Source organism: Lepisma saccharinum, chromosome 18 (genome assembly GCF_977018435.1).
Source record: "Lepisma saccharinum chromosome 18, izLepSacc3.1, whole genome shotgun sequence".
Lineage (NCBI taxonomy): Eukaryota > Metazoa > Arthropoda > Insecta > Zygentoma > Lepismatidae > Lepisma > Lepisma saccharinum.
This window is the reverse complement of record NC_139246.1, coordinates 26,623,226-26,646,420: the sequence shown is the minus strand read 5'-3', so window position 1 is coordinate 26,646,420 and position 23,195 is coordinate 26,623,226. Positions and strand designations below refer to the sequence as shown.

At 38.3% G+C, this 23,195-nt stretch overlaps 2 protein-coding genes across 4 annotated transcripts in view; one reads left to right on the top strand and one right to left on the bottom strand.

Moving 5' to 3' along the window:
- LOC146001925 (brachyurin-like) overlaps positions 1 to 17,393 on the bottom strand; it is a 74,446-nt gene extending 57,053 nt beyond the window's left edge. For 2 of the 3 annotated variants that reach the window (XM_083139642.1, XM_083139644.1), the window contains exon 1: positions 17,125 to 17,393. Coding sequence is in view for 1 of the 3 variants with exons in the window: in XM_083139643.1 (XP_082995769.1) it covers positions 16,873 to 16,875 (3 nt within the window). In the remaining 2 variants the exon portion in view is untranslated. Of the gene's footprint in view, positions 1 to 16,872; positions 17,100 to 17,124 lie in introns of those variants that run through there. The other variant, XM_083139643.1, reaches the window with a different exon arrangement.
- LOC146001926 (trypsin-1-like) overlaps positions 1 to 23,195 on the top strand; it is a 33,355-nt gene that overhangs the window by 6,839 nt on the left and 3,321 nt on the right. Inside the window, exons 3-5 of the mRNA XM_083139645.1 lie at positions 8,719 to 8,881; positions 10,166 to 10,320; positions 17,790 to 17,885. Of these exons, the coding sequence (XP_082995771.1) occupies positions 8,719 to 8,881; positions 10,166 to 10,320; positions 17,790 to 17,885 (414 nt within the window). The remainder of the gene's footprint in view (positions 1 to 8,718; positions 8,882 to 10,165; positions 10,321 to 17,789; positions 17,886 to 23,195) is intronic.

The window sequence follows — 23,195 nt, the reverse complement described above, 5'->3', positions numbered from 1 at the left end:
GCTCTTGCCTTATAAGTTGAGGGAACACATCGTGATGCAGGATGTTTCGTCCTTCGCGGAGGCGATACACATAATAGAAAACTATGAGTCTTTACAGGATGTAAATGTAAAACGAGATGTGGCTCCACTTCCTAAAGGCAAAGGGTTCAAGGGTGGGGTGAACAAAGTCTCAGTCACTTCTGAGGCCTCTGAAGAGAAACTTAGACCAGGGTCGCGGGAAATAAAGACTTCACCCACTAGCGTTAGAAAGAACACAAATTTCAGTCCCAATTCGAAACGACGTTTTCAGTACAATAGAGATTCAGCCGAAGATTCCTTGTTGGGAAACGGAGACCAACTCACATCGTAGGAGGTGATGTGGGTTTAGGCATGAATAAACCTCCAGTTAATAGGGTTGCGTCTGCGTTACCTCAAAGAAGTAAGGGAGCAGAACAACAGACAAGTGCTATTCAACCGTTGATAGAAGGGAAACAATTGATCGGCGACAGTATGTTACTCAGAGTAGCTCAGAAGTTTGGTAATTATCAGTTCAATTTCGATGAACAAGGAAATCGCAGGATAGGATTAACAGTCAGTGGACAAACTACCGAGCAATTAAACGGCAGGTTAAAGTCGTGCTCAAAATTGGCTGACTCAGTGATAGTCATGATAGGTACGAATGATATACTTAACTTCCAGACGGAAGAAACTATAAAGTGCAACTTGTCGGAGACGCTGGAATTGCTGAAAGGAAGGACAAAGGAGATCAGTTGGTTGACCCTACCTCCCATAGCACGTATTATGCGTAACAAAAGTTCCAATGTCTGGCACAAATGGAAAGGGATTAATGATTTCATAGCCTCGTTTCATGATGCAAGAAATGTCAAAGTACACGATATCTCTTCTTTGTTTTTTGATAGCTCAGGTGAAATTCGATATGACCTTTATGAAGAATATTTGGGAAATCCTTCGCGGGGAAAAGTTGATCGAGTACATTGGAACAGAGAAGGAATGTCTCGGGTTCTCAATTTCCTTAGGAAAAGGGGAATTTTAAGAAAGTTAGGACAAGGGGTATCCGAGCCTGGCTCTCAAATCATAGTTGAAGCGGAGATCCATGCGGTGGACGAGCCATCCAGGGAATGTCCAAGTTCGGAAAACCGGAGAGGAGCTCTTACCAACGGGCAGGGGGTGAGGGTGAGGTAAAATTTCCTGCTATACAGTTTGTAAATATAAATGATACGTGGGGAGAGGAGAGTGATTTTCTTGATGAAATGAGTTCAACTATACCTGTTAATGTGGGTTACCAACAGCATACGTCTGCTATGATTAAAATTGCCATATTAGGTAAAGTTTTTAATGCTCTATGTGATAGTGGTGCCGAGGTGTCTCTCCTCGAATTTAACACTTGGAAATCGATTTCGTCTTTGATCTCGAGACCAAGATTGGAACCAGCATCCAATATTAAATTAGTAGATTATACTGGTTCGAGGTCTAAATCTGTTGAGGGAATCACGAAATTGATGATCAATTTGGGGGGGCATGATTATTATGTACAGTTTCTAGTGGTGAAAAAATTAAATGTACCCGTATTGCTAGGTTTAGATGTGATATATGGGGTTCACGGTGAACTAAACTTCGACGTAGATGCTTTCTTTTATCATACTCCCAATGGTAAAGCACTTTTGAAGTTCACACCTCTTAGAGAAGTAGATTCTTTGGGACCGGACTTGTCTTTGATGAACGTTTCAATGAATATAGATCTTTCAGCAAATGAACAGTCGTCTTTCATGCACAAAGTGAAGGGTTCGCTGAACTTAGAAGAAAATTTAAATTCTCGATTCATAGACATGTTAAGCGCCTTTGAGCAGATGTTTACTGACATACCGGGATTATGTAGAGAGTACGAACATCGGATGGTATTGGACACTGTTGAACCAATCGTGGCGAGGAATTACCCCATTCCTTATGCTTACAGGGATCAAGTTAGGAATCATTTGAACCAAATGTTGGCTTGGGATGTGATTGAGCTTTCACAGTCCGAATATCGTTCGCCTCTACTGGTGGTTCCCAAACCAAATGGGGGGATACGATTATGTGTAGATTTGAAAAAGGTTAATCAACACGTTAAACTCATGCAACTTACGCCAATGAAGATTAACGATCTGTTGACTTCATTTTTAGGCTGTAAATTCTTCACCTCGCTGGACTTAGGTAACGCTTATTGGCAAGTATCTTTACATACTGACAGTCGTAAATTCACGGCATTTGCATTTGAGGGTATTCTGTACCAATTTAAAAGAGTTGTGTTTGGTTCGGTGAACGGCACGGCTGTGTTCGTGGATGTCATGAATAGGGTACTGGGATCGTTTTTAGATTTTGTTGTGGTGTACGTAGACGATATCATCATCAAGTCTAAAGATTTTGATTCACATCTAAGGCATGTCAGTCTGGTCTTGGAAAGATTAAAATGCGCGGGTTTTACGTTGAAGTTAGAAAAATGTAGGTTTGCAGTGCAAGAGTTTAAGTTTTTGGGACATATAATCACGACACAGGGTTTCCAAAAAGATCCTTCCTACGTCGAAAGCATTGTTAACCTACGCAAACCTGAAAACTTGAAACAGTTGCAAAGGGTTCTGGGATGTTTTAATTGGTTAGCGAAGTATATTCCTAATTATGCCATGGTGGCACAACCGCTATATGAACTATTAAAACTTAAGACGAAGTGGCATTGGACCACACAAGCTGAACAAGCTTTTATGCACCTGAAGGCGTTGGTAGTCCATGAAGTGACCCTTAACTTTCCAGATTTTGAGAAAACGTTCTATATTCAAACGGATGCATCTCTTGTGGGGATAGGGGGCTTTTGTTACCAGATTACTGACGGGGAAATGAAACCCTTAGGATTCGTCAGCAGGTTGCTTAGAACATACGAAAAGTCGTATACGTCAACTGAGATCGAAGTTTTGGCTATACTATATACGATCGAAAAATTTTCCACATTTCTTAAGGGTAGACAATTTGTTGTTGTCACTGACCACAAATCACTCACGTGGTTAGAATCTGCACATTCATGGAATGCCAGGCTGACAAGATGGTTTATACAGATCCAACAGTATTCCTTCGTGGTGCAATATTGCAAGGGTTCGGACAACCTCTTGGCAGATACCCTTAGTAGAAACTTTCCAGATACACCTGATTCTCAATTTTTAGTAAATATTTCTGTAGTTACGCATTTAAATCAGAAGATTTTCACCAAGGAGGAGTTGATTGATTTACAGAGTGATGACGTGGGTTTGAGAGAAATTATTGATCATCTTAAGGGGGTAAATCAAAGGATCAATTCTCGCTCAAGATCTTGGAATCGAACATACTGCTTAAATGATGATGTTCTTTATATTAAAGACTTCCATGATGTTTCGCGTCACAGGATATGTATTCCTGTCAAATTGATAAATAAAGTTTTGGTGGCTGGACATGATGACATGGGACACTTCGGAGTTGCCAAAACTTTATCTCACTTATATCGGGTTTTCTACTGGCAAGGGATGAAATCTGATATTAAGTCGTATGTAAAAAACTGTGAGTTGTGTCAGCGTACAAAACCGAATAAACATCCGGCTAAAATTGTTGCTAGGTCTCATTTCACAGACATGCCGGGGGAGATTTTGTTTATTGATCTGCAAGGTCCGTTTGCGCTAGGGCCTAAGCGAGAAAGGTTTTTGTTTACGGTTCTAGATGCAGCAACAAGGTATTTGGTGGCATACCCGGTGGTTAATAGCAATGCCAATACCATCGTGAATAAATTGTCAAAAGTGTACTTTGTTCATTTGGGAATTCCTCAGAGGTTAGTTTCGGATAATGGGCCACAATTTAAGTCGAAAATTTTTCAGAATGCAATGAAAACATGGGGGGTACAACTTGTTTACACTCCGGTGTACCATCCGAGCTCAAATTGGGTAGAGCGCTATCATTCGGAATTGAACCGTTTGATGAGAATACTCTGTAATTCCAATCACAACAAATGGCCGGAAAAAGTACCTGAAGCTCTGCGCCTTCTGAATGGTTCCATTTCGTTACAAACAGGATATTCTCCAATGGAGTTGAGATTAAACATGACAAAGAGTTTGACCGATATACCGACGCTGGGGGTCGATGCTAACAATGTCACGTGGAATGACAAGCTAGTCATGGCGAATCTGTCTAGTCTTAGTAAAAGGCAAAATAAATTGAAGCAACATAATGCTAAGATGGATGCTAAACCTGTAGTGGGAGAGGGAAAGCTAGTCTTTGTTAAGAATCAGACCTTAAGTGGTACCGGAGATAAGGTGATAAGAAAATATTGTGACCTCTTTGTAGGCCCTTACCTTTGTGTAAAGAACAGTAAAGATTCCACGCTTTCATTGATAGATTGTGTGACAGGAGAAAAATTGGATCACCAGTCGATAGAAAATTGTAAAGTTTGGAATTGTTCAGGGGACAAGGTAAAAATGTGGGTGAAAAGATTACTAGATTTGAATTTGGAAGGTGTGGATGAAATGCTACAGACGATGGGGTTTAGCTGTAAATCAGACGTGGTAGTTAAGGACAGTGTAAATAAAGAGGGGGTAGGGGAAGAGCAAGGTTAAAATTTCTCGTATGGGTAAAGTGAGATTGAGCCTGCGGCGGGCGAGTTGACCAAGTAGGTGAAATTTCTGCGGCGTACTAGCATGCGAGATGAGCCTGAAATCTTCCTGATTGCTCCAAAACAAGATAAGGCATTTTCTATGATAGATTGCTCAAGGGTATTCATCTCATAAATATTTGGAACACCACTATTTGCATCGTTGTTGTGGTCAGGTCAAAGAAAATACCAACTGCAGCGCATTAGGGTAGTAGCACACAAGGCTCATACTACGCCTTTAAATAGTGATTAGCTCAGATTGAATGAATCCAGAAGCGAATTAAGAGTTGTTTAGGTAGCTCCATGGGGGTGTTGTTGAGTTTGCGGGTGGGGGCAGGTATGATGCGGTAGAGGTCAAGTTAGGTTATGCTTGCGGCGGGCTAATTGTCAAGTAAGTATAATGTTGCGGCGGGCCTAGGCATTCATTTGTTTCCTGCTCCAACCAAAAATATACAAGCCACTATGTTCTACAAGACGCCAAAACACATGCGGGGTTCCTTCTTTCTGGAGAATGATGGAGTCACCAGAGTTGGTGATCCGGGATGTATCATATTGTAAACAATATAGTAATATGTCTGTATATATCAAATATGTATATTAGTGAATATGTATAATATGAATATTTATTTGATGAAAGTCTAATTTTAGTATTGTAACAAAAGTATTATGTGAGGGTTCAGCCCTATGTTGGGCGCCATTTATGACGAACTGTCATAAGGTATTCTGGAAACTTAAGTTTCGTGTGTGTTTTGCTGGGGTAAAATAGCCCAACTCAGGTCCAAAGACGATGAACTCGTCTAGTGCAGAGAATTCACGATAGGTGGAATGCCTATGCAATATGAAAACTTTGTTGCTTTAATAGTTACGCGAAGAATCGCTAGATGGCTCTGACCGTTGTGCGCATTTGAATTGTAAATTCCTTTGTTTAAGATCCGATTTTCTCGCGGTTTCCTTATGCACAAGGACATTTTGATGTGTCGGTCACTGCACGCATGGGCAATTCGCAGTTATGGCGCAAAATAATAAAATATACAGCGTTTTGATCTAGATGCCTTTGGTTAATTATCAGCAAAAAGTTTATCTTATTGAGCATTACTCTGGGTTCCTTAACGCATATACATATCTGTTAACGTGTGGTATTTAAATTATGAAAAATTGTTGTTTGGAAAAGACAAATGTGCTCTGCAAAAATGACGAACAGTGATCGATGGGGGTGTGCAGTGGTGGAGAAGGACTTCCGGAAGAAGAAACATGGAGTGAACAGAGCAATGTCACTACAGTGGAGGAAATCAGAATTGTTTCCGTGCTTCAGGGAGGAATCTTATATCTGCAGTTAGGACAAAACGGCAGTTAATAGCTTGAAGTGAAAGCACATCGCAAAAATAAGTGTTGGAAAGGAATGGAGCTCTCGGGGAGAGAGAGGTAAGAGTGGACTCGTGCGTGCTGGATTCGTCGTTCCCGACACACCAGGTGAGGAAATTAATTATCTTAAGTGACTTTGAGAGGAAGAAAATTCTCGAAGATCGTGTTTACAACGTTTAAGCAAAGTTGTTTATGAGATAGCTATCTCGCGTGTGTTGAATTTTACGGGAAACGGTACTAGTACACGTCACAGACCATGCGTTATTTACAAAATGGCCATCGACGCCATGTTTGAGAAGGGCTCTGTGCACACGTAAAACGATTTATTTTCGTGCAAGAAACGCATAGCACTAATCAAAATAAACGAGGAGCATGTTCCCAGATTGGATCTATGTCAAAATAGGAACTAATTAGGACTTTGTAATTCCTTATATGGCATTAAAGGTGCATGCTATATGACTATGATGGGTAATTTTCGTTCACGTATCGACAGTTTTTATGTTACGTCTCTTAATTAATAAGGACAGATTGTTGATGCTTTAATACGCAGGAAATATGTGTTAAATTGAATACAATAAATAAGTTTACTGTTTCTGATGTTCATATTTACGTGCTAAAATATTTTCTTCCATTTGTATTTGGTGTTTATGAAAATGTTTAAATGATTAATTCTTCTCTTTCAGAAGGGGGGAATTTCGCATGTGTAAATTGGGTTATTGCTGTTGCTATGGAAAGGGGTTATTGATAGTTGTAAATTATCTGAAATCCTACTTGAAAATCTGAAAGTATAAACTTTTAATCTCCAGCGATCTGCACTCGTCACCAGCGTTACCAGGCAAAGTTGAGATTCAGTTATTGAGTCGTGGATAACTGAACTAAATTAATAAATTGAGCGAATGTCATTTAGCTCGTCGCAACTGGCTGTTTGCACGGTGGTAGAGAAATAGGAGGAATTAACTCTAAGTAACACGAATATAGTAAATTGTGAATAATTGTCATTTTTAATATGATAATTGTATTATTAAACAGTAAAATATTTAATTCTAAACGTTTTGAATGTAGGGTATATATTAATGCTCAATATAAATGTTATACCCCTGGAAGCTATATTTTTTTAAAATTTGGAACACTACTATCAATATCTATATATATATACTTTTTTTTTGGAAACTAATATAAACATTTATATTGCCGACAATACTTTATTTTCCAGTTACATCGAGATCACGAAGAAATTCATATTACCCAACTAAATAAAATATGTTAGTTTACCCATGTACCGTCATGGAAAGAAATACTTCTCTCATAGAGCCTTATCCAGTAGTTTCCACGACAGTAAACCCATGGATCTCCACTTAAACCCCACCCCTTGGAATTGGAAAATTGTCTACGTATTCTTACCCTCTTCTTCTTATTATTTGTATATCTAATACCATTATGTTCTTCTTTAATTCTATATTATTTCTAACTTATCGTCTCTCCTGTTTCTTCTTGTTTATTACCTTCTTCTAGCATTATTATTATCGATGTTTCTCTCCCTACTGTATATCCCTCTTTCTTGATTTTTGTCTTCCTTCTTCCTTCCAACTCACTCTATCTCTCTCTCTCTCTCTCTCTAATTTCTCTCCCTCGAATTTTATTTCTTCCTCCTTATCTCCCTCGTGTTTTTCTCTCTTTATTCTCTCTTTCTCCTTTGTCTCTCTCTCTAATTCTCTCTCTCTCGATTTTTATCTCTACGTTCTCTCTATAATTTCTCTCTTCCTTCTCTCCCTCTCTAATTTCTCTCTTATCTCTCTCTCTCTCTCTCTCCCCCGAATTTCACTCCTCCTCTCTCAATTTTCACTCCTCCTTCTCTCCCGATTTTCTTTCATCCTTCTCAAATTCTCTCCCTCTCGATTTTCTCTCTTCCTTCTCTCTCAAATTCTCTCTCTCGATTTTCTCTCTTCCTTCTCTCTATAGATTTTCTGTTTCCCTTCTCTCTCTCTCTCTCTCTCTCTCCAATTTCTCTCCTATCTCTCCCTCTCTCCTCCTTCTCTCAAGATTTTTACTCCTCTTTCTCTCTCGATTTTCTTTCTTCCTTCTCTCTCACAAATTCTATCCATTTCTCTTTTTCTATCTTTCTTCTCTCGATTTCTTTCCATTCTATCTCTTTCTCTCTCTCTCTCTCTTTCTCTCTCTCTCTTTCTCTCTCTCCCGATGTTCTCTTCCTATCTCTCTTGATTTTCTCACTATCATCTCTCTATCTTCCTTCTCTCTTTTCGTTCTCTTTCTTCCTCTCTTCTCTCCCTTTCTTTTTCAATTTTTCTCTATCCTTCTCTCCATTTCCCCATTCCCCCTTTTTCTCTGTCTTTCTACCTATTTTATATTTTCTTTTTCTCTTGATTTATCTGTTATTGCTGTCTCTCTTTGTTTTCCTTCTATTTCCTTTAGATTCTCTCTCCCTCTCACTTTGTCCCCTTCTTTTTGCACTCCTCTTTCTTTCCGATTCTGTTTCTCATTCTCTCTTTTCTTCGTGTTTCCCTGCATGTCTTTGTCTACACTTGACTCATTTTCTGTCTCTTCCGTGTCTTAAAGACAGCAATTGTCTCAAATCAAACTTGGGAATTTTGAAATTTATTCTAAGAACTGCGAAATTCCAACCATACTACGTGACAAGCTAGTAAATATCTTTTCAGAAATGCGCTGACGTATTGTCTAAACTTAGTTTCTATTTGCAGAAGGATGCGGAATTAAAGGTGCAGCTCCTAAAATCGCTTTTGGACAAGCTGCCTCCGAACACGAGTACCCATGGCAAGTACTCGTGGGCGACAGTTATGGTTTGCAGTACGGAGGCGTTCTTATTTCCGACCAACACATTCTGACGTCAGGTTATGCTGGGCTGTAAGTAATGTAACATTTATTTATTGATAGTCTTTAAAAAAATATAGTAACAGAAATTGCACAAAGGTGCAAGTAGTGAGGCTTCAGCTGAATTAAGGTGTCGATTCGAACTTACCTGTGTACTCTTGCAAATTAGTCTGTTTGTGGAAATACGCAAATTTTCATGAAAATTGCAATAAATACAATGGTTTCTACTTAGTATGTTTTTATACTAGCTTTCATGTAATTTGGATTCAGTATTAAAATTCCCATAATGCCATGAACAATCTGTAGTGTCTGTTAAGAGATATCTCTAAAATTTATCAATTTAAAGAATGGCATTGTTGCATGAAGGACAAATGAATTAGAACATTGTGCAGTTGATGCGCAGCTTTACCAAAAGTTAGTTCCTTTTGTGAACATAATTTCGATTTCTGTCATGACTTCGAAATTTTACACAATCTCTGTCAGCTGATTTGTTGAAATTATATATTGTAATGATACGTGATTATACAGTAAAACCTCGTAAATCCGGACCCCGATTGCCGGACTTTGCTTCATCCGGACAAGGCAAAAAAAAAAGCAGAATGCTAGGTTTTAAATGTGGCTAGAAGTCAACAAGAGAACTTCCCAAAGAAAAGGCAGTGAACCACTGATGAAATTCTGTTTCCCGCAGACTTTGTACTGTACTGTATAGTATATTTAGGCCTATGCCCTTCAAATTCACCATAATAAACGTGTTTTGTTGCTATAAACGGAGTTCTAATGTTCTACTGTTTCTTTAGGTTATTTCAGTTAATCCTGACTTTCGTTAAACCGGTCAACTTATCCTCCCCCATTAGTCCGGATTAACGAGATTTTACTGTATAAGGTATTAAAGATGAAATTTTGAATATAATTCAAAAATCGTCATATTATGTTTTGAATAAAAAAGTATTTTTGTTAAAATTTACCCAGAACAAATTTTACTTTAATCTATTTTACAAGATCACGCGCACAAATAAAAGTTAGCAAAAGCTTTAATCAAGCCACATTACTTATCATCAATCATTAATTTTAAAATGTAAGTTTACCATCCAAACGCTATACCGTCGTGCAATAAAAAAATGTTGTTATGAATTCTCTATTTTTTTCCTAAGTATATTTTTAGTAATGCAATTTTTTTCAGTATTTGCAGTTTAAGTATGTTATTATACTGATTGTTTTGCAAATGTTGATGTAAATTTCGCTTCTCTCACAATAAGTCATAGTTTGCACGGAATTTTTGCATGCAATTGTAGCCTTAATTTCTCATTTCTTTTGAAGGTCTGATTATTGGGACATAATAGTGGGCGCCAATGATTTGAGCGTTGCTGAAGGCACACTTCTGAACACCACTACAGGTGTTACACATCCCGATTACGACCTATTTGAGTACGACATTTCAATCATTACCCTTCCCGAACCACTTGAAATATCAGGTAAGCATTTAATGTATATTCCCTTCTGAGTTAATACCTCTCTGTAGACGATGGTCATTCGGAAAGTAAGTTAACTTTGGGTATAAAAGAAGCACCAGGACATTGTGAGAGTTTTTATTATATACAACTGAAAGAGACAACTCTAAGCTATTTTTCTACATAAGCACTGTTTCTGTTCAGACACTTATGAAATCTGCGAACAAGGTTTACAATGCCCATGTCAAAGAAATCTGCCGTCTGTGCAAACAGCCATGCAGTAATCTGTCTTTGAACTCGTGGGCATTGTTGAAGTGTTATACCCCTAACCAGTTATTTTGTGGAAAGCGGTGATAATCCCTAGGGGCCAAATCTGGACTGTAAGGAGGGTGGTCAAATAATTCCCACTGAAAATGTTGGAGAAGGTAATTGGTTCGAGCAGCAGTATGCGGGCGAGCGTTATCATGCACGAGAACACTGCCAGAACACAACATGCTAAGTCGCCTGTTTTGAATTGCTCGTCACAATTTCTTCAAGGTTTCACAATACACTTGGGCGTTGATTGTTGTGCCTCGTTCCAGAAACTCCACCGACAGTATCCTTTTTCTGTCCCAAAACACAATTGCCATGCGTTTTTTCGTGGCTGAATGCACAGGCGGCAGTTTTCTTTGACATGGGTATTGTAAACCTTTTTCTTCGATATAATAAGATTCTCAACAGAAACTGTGCTTATGTAGAAAAATAGTTTAGATTTGTGTATTTCAATTGTATAAAATAAAAACTCTCAGAATGTTCTGGTGTTTCTTTTATAGCCAAACGGAAGTTACTTTCCAAATTACCCTCATATAAACAAACAACCTGCTGCTTTAATAGAATGAGAAATACATAACGGTGTGTAACACCTTCATCATGCAATTCGATGGAGTCCCACCTCACTTCCACTGTGAAGTGCGAGCATTGCTCAACAGAAAATTACCACAACGTTGGATTGGGCGCGGGAGTGGTGAGGATGAAAACCTTTTATCATGGCCTCCTCGTTCCCCTGACCTTTCTCCTTTCGATATTTTCTCTGGAGATACGTAAAAGATACCGTTTACTATCCCCCATTACCATTGAGGAACTGAAAACCCGCATAACGATTTCCATCAACAGTGTTACACGTGATAGGCTATCCCGAGTGTGGCAGGAAATGGACTATTTGAAACATAGGATTCCTTCAAACTTTTTCTCTCCAATTGTCAGATATTGAGGTGCTCTTCGGATCTCAGAAGTAGACATTCATTTGTGTGGCATAATGCATGAATTATACATACATTTTACACAATTTCTGGCCTCCGTGACGGAGTAGTTTGCACAGCACGCTACGACGACATGTGTCATGGATTCGAATCCTAGCCTGGGCATGGGTGGTCTCTGTGAATGATCTTTTCATTAATTTCGTCAATTCTCATCTTCGGGATTAGCCAAAAGTGACAGAAATGCGAAGTAATATAAACCAAATCAATCAATGTATACAGGGTGATTGGTAATTCGACCTATTCCTGGAAAGGGGTAATACTAGAGCACATTTGCAACACATTTGACCCTATGCACCGGGGACGGAAATCAACGGGTTTCGAGTTATTGCAGTTTGTAGATTTTCGTGACATATTCAGACTTGCGACCAAAAAAATACTAATTGTGAAAAAACTACAACACCCTGGGCACTTAATCGACATGTTGCTAACAGCTGACGAATGAGTTACTACTTGAAAAAAATTCATGCCCAAAATTCCCGAATCCACAGAAAGAAACAGTCATTGGAGCACACGTCATGAAGAAATTTGAAATTATCGTTTAAATCGAAGAGGATAAATCAAAATGGTAACACACTTAGCGTAAAAATTACAGAAAAAACTTCCTCGTTTCATAAGCTCTCCAAAACGATACAAATGTTGTCAACTGGCACACGGGTTGGGGGAAAAATCTGAATATAAAGCGGAGAAGGCGCATTGTAGATCTCTTTGTAAAGTGAAAGGAAGTTGTCAGTTGTGAGAAACAAAGGAACGAAAATGAGTGAAATAATAACGTTATTTACCATTCATGATTGTCAGAATTAACTGTTACGAAAACTACAAATTGCCTCCCCGGTTACGTATGCAAGCACGTAGCCTGCGGCGTACTTCAGACACAGTCACTCGCGTTGACACACAAGTCTCTTATGTATTGGGCGGCTGTCACAATTCTCTCTTAACTCTTCTTGGGAATCCACTCTTGTACTGTAGACTAACTCTTTCATGTGACCCCAAATGTGAAAGTCGCATGGCGTCAAATCCGGATTCCTCGCCGGCCAGGGGGTTGGGCCGCCTCGACCAATCCATCGCATGGGATAATTGTCATCCAGCCACTGTCTCACAACAGGAAATAGTGGGCTGGGCAGCCATCATGTTGGTAAATCATACCCCTTTTTGTGGCGAGCGGCACATCCTCCAGCAGCGTCGTCAATTCTTCCCTTAGTTTTCGTAGGTAATGCCGTTTAGGTTATATGGCAGATAGAATGGCCCGATCACATGATTGTGGATGAATCCCATTTAGTGAGAATTTTCTCTGGTGAGCCTTTTCTTTAGATTTTCTGGGCTTATGACCCTTAGGGGACCAAAAATGCGAATTATGAAAATTCGTAATACCATCGCGATCGAATTTGGATTCGTCCACGCACAGAATTCTTGTCAGATGATGGGATCTACAACGCGCCTTCTCCGCTTTTTATTCAGATTTCTCCCTCAGCCCGCGTGCCAGTTGACAACATTTGCGTAGTTTTGGAGAACTTATGAAACGAGGAAGTTTTTTCCGTGATTTTTACGCTAAGTGTGTTATCATTTTTTTTTTTTAGTAAACCTCTTCGATTTAAACGATAATTTCCAAATTTCTTCATAACGTGTGCTCCAATGACTGTTTCTTTCTGTGGGTATGGGAATTTTGGGCATGAATTTTTTTCCCAGTAGTCACGCATTCGTCAGCTGTTATCAACATGTCGATTAAGTGCCCAGGGTGTTGTAGTTTTTTCACAATTAGTAGTTTTTTGGTCGCAAGTCTGAATATGTCACGAAAATCTACAAACTGCAATATCTCGAAACCCGTTGATTTCCGACCCCCGGTGCATAGGGTCAAATGTGTTGCAAATGTGCTCTAGTATTACCCCTTTCCAGGAATAGGTCGAATTACCAATCACCCTGTATACAAAACGAAGATTGTTCATTATATTGTTAAATTATCGTCTTTGATCTAGCTTCCCACAATTTTTAAATGTATTTAAAATGTATTGTCTTAATACATTCAGATGAATTATTTTTACATTGATATGTTTTTATGAAATAGAATGTTGTGACGTGATCGTCGCGTTCAAACAAAAGTGGTTGGTATTTTGGAAGCCAAAAATCTAATGTTTTATAACCACTAAGACAACAACCACCTCACATCAGCATCGGCCATTTTACAGAAAAGCAAGGTCAAATAACTTAATCCTAAATGTGCGAGTAAAATACAATCCCAATCAACTCAAAATTCAAAATCTCTGTGGCAAACAGTCACCATTCACCCAACATTAGATATCCATTTATTACCTCAGAGATTTTTAATTTAGGACCCCTTATGCTGAATTACGAAATACCATGGACCAAAAGTACCAAATCCCAAAAATTGAAGTATCCTCTCTCCCCTTTTTTGTATTAGCGGTTAAGTTATCTGGTCCCACCTTTGTGATCGTCGAGCCACGGCGTGCCAGATCCGATAATACAAAAACAAAATGACTTCACTATAACAGTCTATATTAGCCAAGCACTCTTTAACGCAGGCCCCTCCCGTTCTTCTTTCAGTACGTAGATAGAAGACAGATTGATGGAATCATTATTCAAAAAGAAGAAAACATTAACACGTCGAAACTTCAATTTTCTGGTAACACTGATGAACAAATTCAAACTTTTTTTTGCTCCTTTGAACGAAAATAGGTGATTATTTATAATTCGACCCCGCTGAATCCAAATCTGAAAGTAGAAATGCTGTATCACCTATCTTTTCCCTGGATTTTCATCTTTTGTTTTTAATAAAAATTTAATTCCCTTTGTAATAATACATCAAAATTTGAAATTATTTTTGTTTGCTCATGAAATAAGATTTAAATACTGAAGTGAATAACTATAAAAAATAAAAAATATATATAGGACCGATTTTGACTGTTCAATGAAGAAATTTCATGCAAAAAAGGAAAAAAAAACACATTTTTACTCACATTTTCAAAATTTCTTTCTTGAACTCTGCCGTTCGTAACTGCCACCAGAAACCTCTTTCTTGAGGTTCCAACAGTAGTCTGCTAACATGTTCTGTACCGATTTTCCTGCATATCGTTTCTCCGTGACAGAAATATCCTGGTGAAATCTCTCGCCGCATTCGTCACTAACCGCACCCAAGTTAGGGGGGAAAGAGTCCAAATGCGAATGTAAAAAGTGAATTATCAAGGACATATTGCACCCCATGCGCTGATAACACTTCAACAAGTTCTTAACAAGTTCCTTGTAGTTGTCAGCTTTCACATTTCCAAGAAAATTACAGCATACTTGTCTGCAAGCTAACTATGCGCATATCTCTTTTTCTGTTAGCAATTCCACAAAGTTGTCATCATGAATGATCTCACGGATTTGCGGCCTAATAAATATGCCTTCTTTTAACTTACTATCAATGAGTTTAGGAAATGTTTTTCTCAAGTACCCAAAACCCTCACCGTGTTTATCCAAGGCCTTAACAAAATTTTTCATCAGCCCTAACTTTATATGCAACGGTGGTAACAAAATCTTGTCTTTCTCAAGTAGAGGGTGAGTCCTAACACTCTTCTCTCCAGGAATTAAGTTTCTTCGTATGGGCCAATCCACAATGTTGTAATGTTTATATTTTGCCCGGCTGTCCCATTCGCAAAGAAAGCAACAAAATTTTGTAAACCCAGACTGCATGCATAACAGTATACCAATCATTTTGAGGTCTCCGCATATCTGCCAACCATATTTTCATAATTTATTACTTTTAATATTGTATCCAAATTTTCATATGTTTCCTTCATGGTGGAAGAATAGGCAAGGGGTACTGATGGGTATATATTGCCATTATGCAACAATACTACTTTTAAGCTATTCTTAAATGAATCTAAAAATAGTCTCCACTCGTTTGGGTTGTGACTCCTTCCAAGTTCTTGCAGAAGGCCTTCTACATCATTGCAGTAAGTTAACTCATTACTAACAGAAAAAAAATGTGTCAGTGATTGTTGGCGTTTCCGATATGACACCTTAACACCATCTTCTAATAAATTCCACCCTCGGAGAAGAGAACCTAATAATTCCGCTTTAACTTTAGAAAGGTTGAGGTCTCTGACTAGATAATTTAGTTCGGATTGGGAAATAAAGTGAGGTATATTTGGATCAGGAAAATTTGGATCGGTGTTTGAACATGAGGGTCGAAGTTCGTCATCTGGAGAAGCACTGATTGGTTCTGTTTCATCCACTGTCCATTCTTTAGGAGGCTTAGGAATAAAATCATGACTCATAGGTTTCTTGGCTGAAGAAACATCAGGATAAAATATAGAATGTTTTGATTTAGAACTATATCCCACTATGTTTGTTAAACAGAAGTAACAATCCGTAGTATGATCTTTCTGTTCTGTCCATATTACCGGGTTTCCGAATGGCATTGATTTGTGAGTGCCATTAAGCCAACCACGTAAAGTTTGCTAACAATTACAACAAATTTTATCTGGTGCCCAGCTTTTTCCCTCGTCTACTTTACTTCCAAAATACAACTCATATGCTTTTTTCACTATAGGAGTGATAGTATTTATCTGTGACTTCGAAGTAAATTCCCCGCAAATATAACAAAACAAGTTCAGGTTATTCACACATTTGCGTGACATGGCGAACTCATTAATTGAGTTATAATATATTTCTTTGAAAAAAACAATTATGAATGTTCTTATCGTTTTGTTAAAATACAACTTACACTTCACTATACACAATATTACATTCACAATTTCACGAACATACACAAACATAAAATACGGCTACTCGCGAAGTTATCGGAAAGGAAGTTAAGACTTGACTAACCCACAAAAGAACAAATTTTAACAGAGAAACAGGAAATTACTCTACTGCCAGATTTTTCCTCCACGAAATATTAACTGCCAGTCATAAACACACAAGGTCGCTAAAAGGTTCTTATCCATTTGTTAGGAACCAAACGTTAAGCCGGATGCGGATCAGGGTGCGGAGACCTGAAACCGTAAAACTATAAAATGTGGGTGTTCTGCAAAAAATTTAGGTGATACAGGAAAATGGATGCGATATTCGTTATCAGCACATCTGAATACATAAAGATCACTTAGTGTTATTTAAAGGAGTATTTCATTGTTTATCAGTGTAATTTATTCTAACAATATGAACCCTGTACAATCCACAACTATTCCCCCAATTACTGACACGTACCTCAGAACAAATATACATATATGTAGAGAATGGTAAAAGTCACACGTGTATAAATAAATCTGATTACCATACATACCATTAAGATCAATTTTGAAAACAGTAACACACGTATTCTATAACTGGCACTGGTTTGGGTGATCGGAATCTTAAGTTATTAAGACGTGAATATTTTCGCATCAAGATTCGAATCTTGGCCGTACATTTTGTTGGCATAGAATATTTAACGTAAGTATTTTGCACAAATGAACAATTCTAAACTCTTACAAAAATCGAAAATATAATGAATGAACCCGTCTTTAACTAAACGAAACAAAGTATGTAATTATACCTGACTATTCCATGTTCACACCAAAAGTCAAAACGGTACGGTCAAATCCAGTTCATGCCAGCTTCCGATCACCTGCGCCGGTGTGCCGTCGAGGAGAAAAACTGCTCTCTCTCGTGACAAACCTCGGCCGCTACGAAGAGTAGGGGGCGTGGCTTCTCAGTCGAGTTACATAATTGTCCCGCTAGGAGGAGCAGGGTTGCCGGTTTTACATGCAAGGCGTCGAGTCTGGAGCGTAACATACATAATGACGCAAACCTCCTCGTAAGAAATTAAAGAGGAGAATGTGGTGGAACTTTAAATGATACAATCCTTAAGCTAACACCACAATGTCCATTAAGTTATAACTAAAATATGATTAAATAACACAAAGTTCTAAATAGTTGAAGACTAAAATTGGTAAATGCTGTAAGTGCCACAATAATTCAAACACCGTTTTCCACGTTAAGCTGTGAAATGTGACATGCTTTATAATGTGGTAAACGTGAAATGTGGCTGGTAGCCCTCTAAGTAGTTCAAAGGCCGTGTAAAGAGGTCACTAGTGCGAACGTTCTTACGGGCTGATGTGCGGAACGATGCGATTTCCCAACACTTTCGCTTTTGGCACTTACAACGTTTATCACTTTTAGTCCTCAGTTATTAATCTAAAATTGTGTTTCTCACTTCAGATACCGTCAGACCAATCTGCCTTCCATCCCGAACTGACGCAGAAGCCGACTTCACAGGACAGGATGTGACCATTATAGGATGGGGAGAGACAGAAAGTATGTATAAAAATTATTATTATTATTATTATTATTATTATTATTAAGTGCTTACAGCTTGGTAATATTTAAACCACGATTTTATGAAATGGCGTAACTTCATTAAAATAACTAAGCTACATTTATAGCATCTTTGGACATATTGAAACATCACTTGATCCAAATCAATAAATGCATCCATTTTATTACAATCAATCTTACTTCATAACAAATAGAAATACATTAAAATGTAGAACGATGTTGTGATTTGCTTTGAGCAGTTCCGTTTCTTTATTCTCTTACAATGATTGATAACACTTGTATAACTTCAGGCATTGAAACATTCAGCGCACACGCATTATATATCGCAAGGGACAAATAATTTAATTTTATTGTTCATTTTGGAAACAACACAATGCTTCAAAACAATACTCCATACCCCTCTGGCACCGCCCCTAAATGCCACATACCAGTTTGTTCGTAGGATGCTAATTGTACTCTATTTGAAATAAAATATGTTTTATATACGGGTTTACTTGCACACACTACCAAAATTTTTCAAAAGCGACAATGGTAATTTTCTATTCCTTGTTCGTTCCAGACGTATTTTCTCCTCAATTAAAAATTATTCGCTGATAAAGTAGTCAAATGATACATTCAGTATATGCAGTAAAGATTTACACTGACTTTAAAACATTGTACATGGGAGCAGGTGGGCTCTGGCTGGGTGTAAAAAAAAGTTGTAGTTAGTGTTGCCCACGGGACGAGACGGGACAGGCTTTTAAAAATTCGAGACGAGACGAGATTGATCATGTGTCCCGAGACAAACGAATATTTTCGAGACGAGACAAAATTTCACAGCATTTCCACGAGACGAGACAGGCCAAAGTCTCGTCTCGTGGGCAACACTAGTTCTAGTTACCAAACCAGTTTTCCAATTAGTTTTAAAGTAAGAATTTCTAGCCTGGCGCTTAATCTAGTTGTTAGAGAGGCGATCTAGTGGAAATTCTAGCTCCGTAATTAATAAATTTCTAGCCTGGTGCTTAATCTAGTTGTTAGAAAGGCAATCTAGTGGAAATTCTAGCTCCGTAATTAATAAATTTCTAGCCTGGCGCTTAATCTAGTTGTTAGAAAGGCGATCTAGTAGAAATTCTAGCTCCGTAATTAATAAATTTCTAGCCTGGTGTTTAATCTAGTTGTTAGAGAGGCGATCTAGTGGAAATTCTAGCTCCGTAATTAATAAATTTCTAGCCTGGTGCTTAATTTACTTGTTAGAAAGGCGATCTCGTGGAAATTCTAGCTCCGTAATTAATAAATTTCTAGCCTGGTGCTTAATCTAGTTGTTAGAAAGGCAATCTAGTGGAAATTCTAGCTCCGTAATTAATAAATTTCTAGCCTGGCGCTTAATCTAGTTGTTAGAAAGGCGATCTAGTAGAAATTCTAGCTCCGTAATTAATAAATTTCTAGCCTGGTGCTTAATTTACTTGTTAGAAAGGCGATCTAGTGGAAATTCTAGCTCCGTAATTAATAAATTTCTAGCCTGGTGCTTAATCTAGTTGTTAGAAAGGCAATCTAGTGGAAATTCTAGCTCCGTAATTAATAAATTTCTAACCTGGTGCTTAATTTACTTGTTAGAAAGGCGATCTAGTGGAAATTCTAGCTCCGTAATTAATAAATTTCTAGCCTGGTGCTTAATCTAGTTGTTAGAAAGGCAATCTAGTGGAAATTCTAGCTCCGTAATTAATAAATTTCTATCCTGGCGCTTAATCTAGTTGTTAGAAAGGCGATCTAGTAGAAATTCTAGCTCCGTAATTAATAAATTTCTAGCCTGGTGCTTAATCTAGTTGTTAGAAAGGCAATCTAGTGGAAATTCTAGCTCCGTAATTAATAAATTTCTAGCCTGGTGCTTAATCTAGTTGTTAGAAAGGCGATCTAGTAGAAATTCTAGCTCCGTAATTAATAAATTTCTAGCCTGGTGCTTAATCTAGTTGTTAGAAAGGCAATCTAGTGGAAATTCTAGCTCCGTAATTAATAAATTTCTAGCCTGGCGCTTAATTTAGTTGTTAGAAAGGCGATCTAGTGGAAATTCTAGCTCCGTAATTAATAAATTTCTAGCCTGGCGCTTAATCTAGTTGTTAGAAAGGCGATCTAGTGGAAATTCTAGCTCCGTAATTAATAAACACTCAAGATGCTGACCAAGGCAAAATTTATGTTAAAATATGACACTAACGTCTCCATCCTCTAATAGGGTTTTACCACTTTAAACTGTAGGTCCAGTTCCGATTGGTGTTACTGTGCATACAGTGAACTTAAAACACCATACAATCAATCTAACAGGGACTTCATCAGACAGAGATTCATAGGTTAGCGTGAATCTTCGTCTGAAGAAGACGCTGTTAGAGGGTGGAAACGTTACGCTTATAGTGTGTTATATTTAGTGTTTTAGTAAAAATGGATTGATTGATTTGGAGTTTTAAGTCCACATTATGCACAGAGAGGCTAATCGGGACTGGACCTACAGTTTAAAGTGGGATTCAAACCACTACGTGCCTCCACCGGGTATCGAACCCGGGACCCCTTGATTACCGCGCCATCGGGGAGGCCCAGTATAAATGGAAACAAAGCTTTTAGTGTCACCCACTGTACGAATTAAGCATTTGGCTTAAGGGGTGCTCATTTAGTGGCGTACTTGTGATTTCATTTTCAAGGGTATTTTTTTTTTTTTTTTGTATGCAAATTTGTATATGTTATCAGTCAGTAACGTACACTATTGCCTTGCGGATCTAAGTACCTTAGAAAAGTGGTTCTAACCTAGCTCATTAAATCTTATGATAACATTTATGTGACATTTAGAAACACTGTATTTGCATTCTAAGAAAGCGCAAACTCAGTGGCGTCGCGTGCGGTTCGCATAATGTTTTTATACTGAATGCAGATTTACTCTTCTCCCTTGTAACTTCATCTTCAATTGAAAACGTGGGAATAACAGTTCAATTTATTTTCACAATTTTCCCCCAAATTCACGCTATATTTGAAGTAATACAAGAAGAACCTAGGGGAAATTGTCCCTCTCCCCCTTAAAATCCGCCAGGTTTAGCGAATTCTCGCTAAAGTTTGCAACTATGTAGCACAGACATTTTCGAGTCCCCCTAGACGTGTCTTGAATATGCTGCACTCTGGTGCCGAATGTAAGAAGTATTTCCGCTTGCATCAGTGTTCGCACATCGAAGTGAACATTTTCGGGGTATAGTGGCCAACAGCCCCTTAGCTTCTGCTCTATGCAACACGCATAGCAATTCTGTTCAACGCCCTCCGTGGAACACCGTGAGAGTCAGTGTTACCAACTATCTAGAAAAGTTATCAGTCGTGAAAGAAGTCTTGTCTGAAGTAAATTGTGTGTATATACTAGTAACACAAACAGGATTTTTCGAATAAATATAAGTATGTGTGTGTGTACTTAATATGTACGTAATTTATGACGTATACATTAGTGTTCACGTGCTCATGCGAACATTATCAAGCTATGCGCCTGCCCAAACTAATGCACGAAAACAGTTATCGTACTACTTACACCGAAACTTGAACAAATTTCTATTGACAAGTTCAAACGTAACGTCCATATGATCTGACCTACTTATAAGACAAAATCAAGGGGTCCCGGGTTCGATACCCGGTGGAAGCACAAAGTGCTTCGGATCCGACATTAAACTGTAGGTCCAGTTTCAGACAATAGGTCTGAAAAAAAACATCTGCATGGTTCTTTTTAGTGAATTTCATGTTTTTTGGTGTGCTGAATCTGAATATGACCTTCATTTTTACCCAGCACATACCGTTTTCTTGCAAAAGAACAGAAAATAGTATTGAATTCACAATTCTCGGTCAAAAAAACATAATTTTATTATCAACTAAAACAGAATTAAATTTGTCATCCATGAAACACAGTTAATTGATACATGTTCAATATTCACAATGTTGACCTGTGAAACCTTATTTTTTCTTCTCTTTCATATTTCTTCTGGTGCTCTTTCGTTTGTCGGTATTTCCAGTTACCAGCATTATTCATGGACACGAATGATTTTTGAATTGTGTTTGTTACATAGTTAAGCAATGATATAATGTTTTGTACCTTAACTTTTGTACCACACCAGATAGGTCCAATGTCTGTAGGGAAATGATTTCCTGAGAAAATTTTAATGCATTCTGATATGCCACATGACCCCCTTTCCATTTGAAAATTTTGACTTGGATCCAAGATGGCGGACTCCAAGATGGCGGCCACATTTCTAACCTGCCTCAAAAGGTTCGCCCCCAGCCCCGTTCTTTGCTTGCACCTCAGATCTTTCATTTTTCCTTCCTTCCGTTTTTTACTTTTGTCCTGGGACTTTTGACTCACCCTGTAGTACTATAAGCTTTGAATTCAATTTTCTTTGAGGGGAATAAAAATATCCCTGGAAGGGATAAAAATAATTCTATTTTGCCATGAATATATTCTTCTGTGGTGGAAATCCCCGGCAACCCCCCTCCCCGCCGTTAATTCGCACACTGGTGTTACCATCCATAATGAAGTGAAGAAATGTGACATACTGGTAGAATGGGCAAACACGAACCCATAGCACTTTCTGTGACTACATCTCTTGTCTAGTCTTACTGCGGCGGTCTACATGCTAGCAAGGTAAGTGGGGCTCGGGGAATAGACTGAAGACCAACCAGACAAGAGCGATGGTGCCGAGAGTTACGACGTCGTGGGAGGAGGTTCTGCGCGCACCTCGTTCTACGAACTGCTGTGTTTCTCATCGCGTTGGATTGGTCGCTTCCCCGTTCTCCGGGCAAGAGCTTTAAGCTAGGCATACATTGGATGATAATAGGCCGACGCAGGTCGTTCGACGATGTTGCCCGGCTATTTCAATGTCGGTTGGAGGCGGGGCCAAAATCGGCTGACGTTTGAGCGGCAAAACATCAAAAAGAATCGCGGTCGTCGAGAAACACATCCCGAATGGAAAACATTTGCCAATGTGTACGCGTGCTTGTCAACATCGACCGGCGATTTCTCTATTCAGTCAGTGGTATTGTTTGTTTACATCGTGGCGCATATTTAATAGTGACATAATTATATTTTTATTCATAGTTATATAATTATATAACATTATTATATACTGGTACTCACGATCTTTATTTAGCATGTTAAATGTTATCGTCGAAACTTAGAAAATATCAAAGATTGTGAGCGGTAATTACTTTATACGAGGCTTGCTATATGTTATTTGCTAAGATAGGTTAAGTACACTTCTTGTTATCTTTGAGAAACCAAAAATACGAAACCAGGTTTTTCAC